At 34.5% G+C, this 9,475-nt stretch overlaps 1 protein-coding gene across 1 annotated transcript; it reads right to left on the bottom strand.

The window, feature by feature from the left end:
* Positions 1 to 4,394: 4,394 nt before the first annotated feature.
* On the bottom strand, positions 4,395 to 9,152 carry LOC104155197 (G2/M phase-specific E3 ubiquitin-protein ligase-like). The gene is made up of 5 exons (XM_009702024.1): positions 8,777 to 9,152; positions 8,087 to 8,268; positions 7,751 to 7,923; positions 5,278 to 5,477; positions 4,395 to 4,645 (listed from the first exon to the last, which is right to left on the bottom strand). The coding sequence occupies exons 1-5, from the start codon at positions 9,102 to 9,104 to the stop codon at positions 4,413 to 4,415; spliced, it is 1,116 nt and encodes a 371-aa protein (XP_009700326.1). The 5' UTR covers positions 9,105 to 9,152; the 3' UTR covers positions 4,395 to 4,412.
* Positions 9,153 to 9,475: the final 323 nt, after the last annotated feature.

The following is a 9,475-nucleotide window of genomic DNA, read 5'->3' as shown; positions in this document are numbered from 1 at the left end:
TAAGAAGCTGCATCTCGTGATTTAAAATTTGGGCCTCTACTTTTCCCCAGCTGAGAACAAAAGAACAGGTTGAGATGTTTCAGACCAGAAAGTGGTGCTCTTTTCCACTTCCCCCCCCAGGGAAGAAGTAGTATTAAAACAGGTTTTGCTCTACTTTTAGACTACATCTTGAAGAAGAGGTAACTGAAACGCTCCCTGAAAAATAGTTTAAATGCAACCAGGGCAGTGCCGAGGCGCTTACATCAACTACATGAGGACTGTTGTTTCCAAAACAGGCAGCTAGCTACAAAGAAAGTCATCAAGTTTTAGTGAGTTATTGAAAAGGAAAATAGTTAAAAGTTTGCTTGTCTCTGCCTAAGGTAGCATGCTCCAACATGCAGCCCTCCTTTGGTTCTACCTGCCTTTACAGCTGTGCCCTTGGAGAAACCCTACACCGGGCAGAGCCTCACTCACCCCCACTCAGTTTTGGATGCAAAGGTAGCTGGGTAAACATGCTATAGATGTATATAAAGGCATATATAGGTACACAAATGAAACTACAGAAAACAGTGATAACGCTTCTAGAGCTACAACCCATTAAATCACCAAAATAAAAACACTGAAGTTAAATATTTACTCCAACAGAAATGTAACCCTTTATTGCACTTTGAACATATACATGACAGTTATTTCCCACAATTACTGATTATTTCAACACTGACGCTACACCTGCCAAGTATAATGTTGCTTGAAGAGGCAACACTTCAGGCACGGATCCTGCAGTTCAAGTTAGAGCTAAAAGTATTTACAAAATTATACTTTCTTGCATAATATTAGTTACTGTAAGTTTAAAAAGAACATTGTTTATGCAATACAAAAATCAGAGGGTTGCATTTTTTTAAACATTAATATTTTGACAATGATTTTCCATATATGTATGATTTGACATTTCCAATGTTTTTGCATTTTAATTTAATTTTTCTTTTATCCAACTAGCCATTCCCTTAAGTAAAAACCAGTAAAGCTTGAGCTTTAAAATGCTTTACCATATAACACAGAATCAAGATAAACTTTATAAGCATATTTTGTAGCCTCCAGAGTTGGATTTCCTCCCATTTGAATGAGAATTTTTTGATACTATTTTCAAAATGCACGTGCAGAATGTGAGTGTGAATTAGACTAATACTCTGCTCCACATTTTAAATTACCTGTCAAAATCCTCAAGTCTTCCAATCCCAAGATTGAACATCTTAATGAGAAAAGTCAAAGCTGCAGCGCACGATGATTTAGACCTTAAATATAAACTGATAATAATTTCTTCTCCTTTTAACTTTATTTCACTCATAAACCAGTTAAAAATGCTAACAGCTTTTTCCAGTAACCATCCTTTGTATGGGTGAAAACAAGTCAGAAATTTTATCCCTTTGTTTTTCAAACACAGATCTAAAATACTTGAGGGTTTGTTTTTAAATTGTATGTGCTTAATAAAGAGACCATACTAAAACTACCGATACCAATCTATTATTGTTTACTAGAAAGTGACCACTGGAGAAAATAAATAGCTTATTTGATGTACTAATTCCAGATGGAAGCTTAGGGTTTGATGTAGAAACTGTGGGGTGAAGTTCTTTGGCCAAACACAGTCAAAGAAGACTGCAATAGTTCCCTTGTGGCCCTGACAAATCTTATAAAAAAAGATGTAACTTCTATAAAAATATATTTAATACACAACAGCTAATGTATATGCAATTATTCTCCTTGTGTTACAGAAATACTGAAAGTAAGCAACTCCCCTAATTTCCAGATGTGCCTCAGGTTACAGTTTATGCAAAATGAAAAGTTACCCAATAATATTGCACTTCAGTGACCTGCTATACCAATTAAAAACCTGACGGTCATTATAGCTACAGAAATTGCTCCTACAGTTTCCAAAGAGAGACCTTTCTGTGTTTTGATGGATTGGAAGTCAGCTTATTCAATGGAATTTTAATGAAAGTTAATTTAAGATTGGTCTGTATAAATAAATGCTGAAAATGAGCAGAAGAGAGGAAGTTCCTCTCCATAGTAGCATTTAGGAGTACAACTTGAAAATATCAAGGATTATATTACAACATCTAGATAGAGCTGATCAAACTTACAAGAAAGGAAAGACAACTTGTCCTGAATGTGTACACATCAGTTTTAGAAAACAGGAACAAGTTCTGTGCAAGAAAAATCTTTTCAAGCAATATTAAGACTAGAGGTTTTTACAAATTCCATGTTTTGATATAGCATTGTACAGCAGATAGTTTTAAAGTTAACATTTCTTACAGCTGACAAATAGGTTAGTTCTACCTTTAGAATTCAAAACTAATAAGCAGTAAAAGGTGTGAACCCTATTTTTATCTCAGATACTTTTGAAGCCTTATATTCACATTACCTTATTATTTCTTTCTCCATTGAAAGTTTTAAAATGCAGTTTATTTAGTTCCAAGTTTTAAACCATTTCCCTTGCCACTGCAGGTACCAAAAGTCCAAGAATTGTCTTTTAAAATTATCCACACTCTGCTTGCTACTTCTGTAAGTTCTGTACTACCCATACAGAAAAATAACAATATTGCAGAAGACATTTATCTCTAACCAGGCAAGAAAAAGAAATACTGTGCTGAGAACACCACGAATTTTTAAAGTATAATAATCTATCTGCAGGAGACTCATTGCTATATTTTAAAAATATGAGCATACAACACGAAGCCTTATTATACAAATAAATTTGCAACAAACTACCTTCCTTATAATGGTAACAGACCATTCTGACAGTAAAGAATATAAAGAAGTTATTGGCAGTATGACATTCAAAAACTATGCAAAGATGACAAACTTAGAGTATTATTGGAGAAAAAAAAATAAGAGAATGAGAAAATGCTTAGTATACAAACAAGTCAAATGACATTCTCCAAGAGCTCATACATTTATATTAAAGGGGACTTTAATATGCTTTTGGCTCAGAACAAGAAAAACACCACTAGCTGTGGTTTAATTTCAAATGTTCTTACATTTCTAATGACAGGATTTTGATGAGGTTAGATTGTTTCAGCTATTTGAAAGTGGTGAGAAATGCCTGCCTGACTTAAGCCTTGCAAAAAAAAAAAAGATAAAAAAAAAATCTAAAAAACAGTGGCATGCACACTTTTTTTACCCAGTGATGGAAGTAGGTCTGTATAAAAAGATTAGCACCTCTCCCATATATATCTATCTGTATAAATTTATAGCACAACCTACGTTTGAGACATAGTATAGGTGGTCAAACTGACAGGGAGGAAAAATACTAGTTTCAAGAGAGAGAGATCTGCATACCTTTAAAAAAACTGTACTTAAATGTCCTTTTGTTTCGTAGTTTTAGTATTAGTAACATTAAAGTGTTACTGTGTAGGAATTTCACTACTTATCTTTTATGGCTTAATGGTATTTATACAGGAAGAGTTTAGACTACAAGCTAGAAAAGTGTCAGGCATTAACAAGCGTGATGGTAGACTGCCTTTAGTTTAAGAAATAGTTTTAGTGCATATTCCTACGAAAATACTGACTTCCACAGAAGATGAAGTAACACATTCTAATGAGCAACAATTTCTTACACTTTCATACTCAACAACACAAAGTCTAACTCTTATACTTCATTTTGAAAGACCACATATTGTTGCATATTAAAGATTTACTGCGTTTTTACTGTTTTGGCTATATGTATAATTAAAAACTAATGTATAACAGTAGAATGCAGAAATGCACGCAAATGTCAAAGATTTTGTTTAACAACAGAAACTCAAATTCAACTAGATTTTGTTCTTGTGCCTTATCATTTTGCCTAGGTTTTCTCCAGGCCTTAATTCTATTTTAATGCACTAACCACAATGACCTTAAAACTCCAGGTTTCTTAACTTTCATAGGTTTGTATGAATCAAAACATAAATGAACAATCAATATAAAAACAATTACTGAAAAAATATACATGGAACAACTAAAGAACTTCATCACAGTTTTACTTGAGACAAAGCTCTAGAGCAGTTATCTTCAAGATGTACCTGATTTCACTCTGATAAATAAGTTACTGAAGTATGTAATACAATCAACATACTTACCTGTGGGATATAGCTAGAATGTTACAGAGTTTGGTAACATTTCATACTTGTCTAAAGCAAAAGTAGACATTTAAACCACTTCTGCAAGAGATTGCTGTCTCTTAAAGCCAACTTCAAACAGGAAGATGATTCAACAGATAGAGTGTACTTTCATTAGAAAACCATCTTCTATCTTACAAGATTACTACTTTTAGCATATCTTTGGGGGAAAAGTGGGAAAAGGCCAAGAACATGCTGTCCAAAAATACAGTAGCGATTTGCAAGCAGACGTTCCTGCAGAAAATTGGTTTCCAACATCCAGTTTAGTAGCAAAAATATTTATTCTCTTTCAACGCTTAGTGTGTTTCTGATTGTGAACTCCATTTTATCTTTAAACTGCTCATATGTGTTTGTTATAGGGAGCTCTAAGCAATTAATGAGTCTGTTTCCAATGGGATACCTTATATGCAAAAATTTAATAGTAGGTTCAGGATCAAAACCAATGGGGGGTATAGAAAAAGAGCCTGTTACGAAGAGCAGAATATCCTCCAATGTCACCACAGACTCACCACCTAAAAAAAAAAAATATATTAGGTTGTATCATTTATTGCCTATTACCCTTAAATCATTATCCCACATGTTAAGTGTTAGAGGAAAAAAACCTCTGACATCAGGAAAGCCCAGATCAATATGCTCAATGAATTTGCAGTTATATGGCCACATAAGAAAAATTTTAGCAAGAAAAACCCAATTGGGCTAGTTCTGAAAAATCATAAGTAAATAGGAAAAAAAACCTCTTCTGCAAGAAGAGACCACTGGTTTCTATTTTTTTTGAGACACAGACTATCTAATAAGAATAAATTCACAGCAAAGCTCAAGAGAGGGGATTAAAGGATTTTTCTGTACCACTCAGGTTGGTGTTTGTTTTGTTTTGGTTTTTTTTTTTTTTTTTTAAAAGAACTCGCAGGAGTTCTAGTACCAATCTTTTCTATATTTATCCCTCTCAAGTTTGATTAGGATTGGGCAACAGTTTCAGAAATTATGATTAGTAAGGAAGAGGGGGAAGAAGGAACAATTAGGACTGACAGTGACCTCAAAATGTTCATTTATTTACCCCACTGAATTCTAAAAACCAAACCCTGTATGTATACCAGCAGCTAAATATCCTGAAGAAGGGAGAAAAGAAAAAAAAAAAATTACTTACTTTCCACATCTTGCAAATAAGCCATCCAAAAATCAGCGCCTTTAACTTTATTCACATCTGATGAGGAATGGATTGTAAAGAGATCACAAATAATTTCTGCTGAAAGTCTTTCAGGTTTGTAGCACAATATGCTAGAGAACACATCTGGATGCATTTGCATTTTCTCTAGCACACCAAGGGTTTTCAAACCTTGCCTAAAACTAGAAGGGGGGAGGGGGAACAAAAAAAAAAACCAACAAAAAAAGTGAAGCATGCATCAGAAAGCCTGTAGGTAACTAATTGTACTCTGCATTTTATAAAGCTGTTAGACTGGACATAATAATTAAATTTCCCCATCTGCAAGTCTTGTCAATAACATATACATAGTAGTCCCATTTTATCTTGGAAAATACATTTCTCATTTTAACAATCTAAGTGTTTCTGTGGAGCTTTTTGGGCAGATGAAAGAAATACCAGTGATATGCAGAAATTAACTTTATTTCCAGGTATTTGACCATATGAGCATGGCTTACTTTTAATTCTTATGTAAGAACATACCGAATTCCTTTCTTACAAATATCCCTTTAGAAAATAGTTTAAATTCCTTGTCCCTAGGCAAAATGAAGTTTCTTAAAAGATAGCCTTTGCTTGGCTTCTGCAGTCTGCATGTGTTTACATGCTATTACTTCTCCCTGTGGCAAACACAGATAACAGTAACCTGGGCTGCATTAGGAAGTGCGGGTCAAGGAAGGTGATCCTTTCCCTCTGCTCAGCAGTGGTAAAGTTATACTTGGGGTGCTGTGTCCGGTTCTGGGCTCCCCAGTACAAGAGAGAGATGGACATACTGGAGAGAGCCCAGGAGAGGGCCACTAGGATGATTAAGGGACTGGAGCATAACCCTAGGAGGAAAGGCTGAGAGAGCCAGGACTGTTCAGCCTGGAGAAGAGAAGGCTCAGGTGGAATTTCAATGTGTAGAAATACCTGAAAGAAGTATGCAAAGAAATCAGAGCCAGGCTCTTTTCAGTGGTGCCCAGTGGCAAGACCAGAGGCAATGGGGACAAACTGAAACACAGGAGGTTTCGTCTGAACATCAGGAACCACTTTTTTTAATGTGAGGGTGACTGAGCACTGGCAGAGGTTGCCCAGAGAGGTTTCCATCCATGGAGATAGTCAAAACTCATCTGGACATGGTTTTGGGCAACTGATTCTAGGTGGCCGGCTTGAGCAAGGGGTGGTGGACAAGATGACTTCCAGAAGTCCCTTCCAACCTACACACCAATCTGATTCTGTGATTTAATGAATTATTTTTTTTTTTTAAAACAGCTCTGCAGGTTGAAAAAGTCTCACTAGTTATTGTGTATTGTATAAGAACATTTCCAGCAACTGCCTTTACAATTTAACTGCCATGTTAAATCAGAATTAAAATTTTACTTAAGTTGTTTACTGATCATTTCTTAGATATCGATAGGCTGAATCAGTAAAATTCAGAATAAGTATGTTGAAAGTGTACACTGAGTGGTGTAGAACATTAACAGCTAAAGTGACTACTTAGTCTCAGTCCTTGATACTGACAAGCAAATTCCTGCTCTACTCACTTTTGCACATTTTAAGCCCATCTCCAAAAATGCACAAACCCACAATTTCCCATAAAAAAAACCAGGCTACTTATTACCTTTCATTTTTTAGCTGACTAGTTTCAAAATATGACCTAGATTGGGCAAATATGCTACAGAGGGCCTTGAATGACAGGCTAATTACTCTAAACTTTGTCAAAAAAATCCTCACATTCAAAATTAGTTTTCATAGCTCAGGGAGTTCAGTTGATGCAAATTTGTCAAAGATAACACCATAAATGTGTTAAGTATAAATCCAACTATACTTGTTGGAAAAATTAGCATCCAATGCCCTTTTACTGAGCAGATGAAGAATGCAAATTGGAAGTAGAGTCAGAGACCAGTCAAAAAAATAGTCAACGGCTGCAACTTTCCTAGCTATTTGAAGTCATCACTACCTCATGGAAACACCAACGCAATGCTTAAATGCTAAGTTGGCCAACTTACACTTGTGCACACTATTGCCCTCCTAATGGCACACACAAACTCCCTCATTAGAACTCTGGAAAACTAATTTAAATTCTAAATGTATGTCTAACACTTCTAAAGTTTAAAGATCCTAAATTTGAGCAATTCTGAATTAAAAATGAACACAAGCTAGAGAAATTTTGTAGTTTACAACTGTGAATCTGCCCTTTTCATAAGATTGAAAAAGGAATGTGATCAAGGAGAAGTGGAACAGATTGGATATGTGGAGAAACAGTTTCAGTCTTTCAGTTTAACTATTTAACCGTTGCTACTTAATCCACGGAAAATTACAGTACATTTAATTGGTTTAAAAGAAGAGTAAGCAAGAGCATATGAAAGTTAGTTTTAGAACATAATAGTATTTCAGTGAGGAAAAAAAATCCAGGAAGTTTGAAAACTCAAACAAAACAAACCTTTCTAAAGGTGAAATAATTCTCTTGATTACGTGATGGATCAGTATGTCATTCACCAGCATATGCTTGTCACACAAAGCTGTTACAGGTCTTAAACATCCAGCAGCAGCAAGGAATTCATAATAGTCATGTATTGTAGACTGTAGGCTGGACAGACTATTTGCATATTTTATCTGTATCAGAAGATAAAAGTTAGGAATTCGTTTACTACATGCGTGTGTATATATAGTTCAAATTAAAAAGCTTATTTTTATAAAATTATATTCAATAAGTCATTCTTTATCTCCAAATATAGTCTTGGAACAAGAATTTGCCAATAACTTGAGTTTTATTTACCATTTTTATTGTTTGTGCTACATCAACATCAGCAACATCTTCTAAAGCTGGCTTCACATTCTCTGGACCATAAACAAGACAGTTGAACAGTGTTTTGGAAAAGAAACCAGGAGATGGGCCACCATGAACGAGAGAAACTGCAATCATTTTACCAGCTTCAAAATAAAGATTCTCTTTTACAGCTGCAAATAAAAAAATATATTTACTATATACACATAAAAATAATTTGAGAGCCTCAATTTTTTTTCTAGAAAAATCTCATAATGCAGTTCCTTTGTACTTTAGGAGATGCAACAAATGAGTGTGTTGTGTTTGGTTTTTTTTTTTTTTTTTTTTTTACATAGGAGTACCATATTCTTACACTCCAACTCTTCAGCCACTATCAAGGTTTGGGAGGAGATGTAACTTCATCTTCCAGTTTGTGCCCAATGCACATTTAAGTTTGAAGCATAACAACTCAAAGAAGCTAACTTTGGGTCTTTAGGTAGCATGCTATCAGAGATAATGTTCCAACTAAACCAAATTTTTTGTTATTACAAATCCACAGCCCACCCCCCCTTTAGAATTGAAAAGCAAAAAATTTCAAAAAAACCAATTTCTATCCATCAGGACTATAATTGTCAACTGACAATTAAAAACCCTTCAAGTTACACAGTTCTTAATGTATTTTTGAACAAAACATTTAATTACCTTGAAAATCAAGGGACAAGTTCTTCGCAGAAGAGCCCTCAAACAATGATGAATTCTGAAGGTGAAGCAGTAATAATTGGAAGAAACGGTGTTTTGATGCAGCAGGAGTATCTGTCTTTGATCTATTTTTGCAGTTTGTGAACTTTATTTCAATGGTGTTTGTAGGACTGAAGTTGCGCTGTCTAAAGCCTTTTAAAGCACTATTCCAGATATTTCCTGCATTGATGTTAAGCCTTGTAGTTTTTGTATTAACTTGTAGCTTTAAATCCTTCAGTATATTAGAAACTTCCCTTCTGTGCTTTCTTAAATACCTAAAAGAAAATTGCATGTATTTTCAGATGAAATCTATGATTCATAATTAGCCACAGTTATACAGGAAACATTCTAAAAATCTGTTAAGAAAACCATCTCTTTAAACACTTTGGTACATTTAGGTATTGCCTAAATTATATCAGTAAAATATTTGGTGAAGATTCTTCAAATTTTACCTCTGCAGTGGCAAATTTTAAAGTACCTCTAAGAACTAAAAAAGGAGGTAGAAATAATTACCTTGGCATAAAATGAATAGTTATTTTCTTGATTCAGTTACACCAGCATAGTGCCAAACAATTCTCACACCATCATTCTACATTTGAACAATGTGAAACAACTGAGAAATTGAAGAGCTTACCATGTTTGTGTGAGAGATGTTTTACAACC

Source organism: Cariama cristata, unplaced genomic scaffold, assembly GCF_000690535.1.
Source record: "Cariama cristata isolate BGI_N322 unplaced genomic scaffold, ASM69053v1 scaffold12756, whole genome shotgun sequence".
NCBI classification, from domain to species: Eukaryota; Metazoa; Chordata; class Aves; order Cariamiformes; family Cariamidae; genus Cariama; species Cariama cristata.
Note: the sequence above shows the minus strand (reverse complement) of the source record. Positions and strands in the feature narration are given on the sequence as shown.

Coding starts and splice junctions, on each gene's coding strand:
- LOC104155197 (XM_009702024.1), bottom strand. CDS start 9,104: ATGCAATTTTCTTTTAGGTATTTAAGAAAGCACAGAAGGGAAGTTTCT. Junction 7,924..8,086: donor TAGCACAAACAATAAAAATG/GTAAATAAAACT, acceptor CTTCTGATACAG/ATAAAATATGCAAATAGTCT. Junction 4,646..5,277: donor TTATTTGCAAGATGTGGAAA/GTAAGTAATTTT, acceptor TTTTTTTTTTAG/GTGGTGAGTCTGTGGTGACA.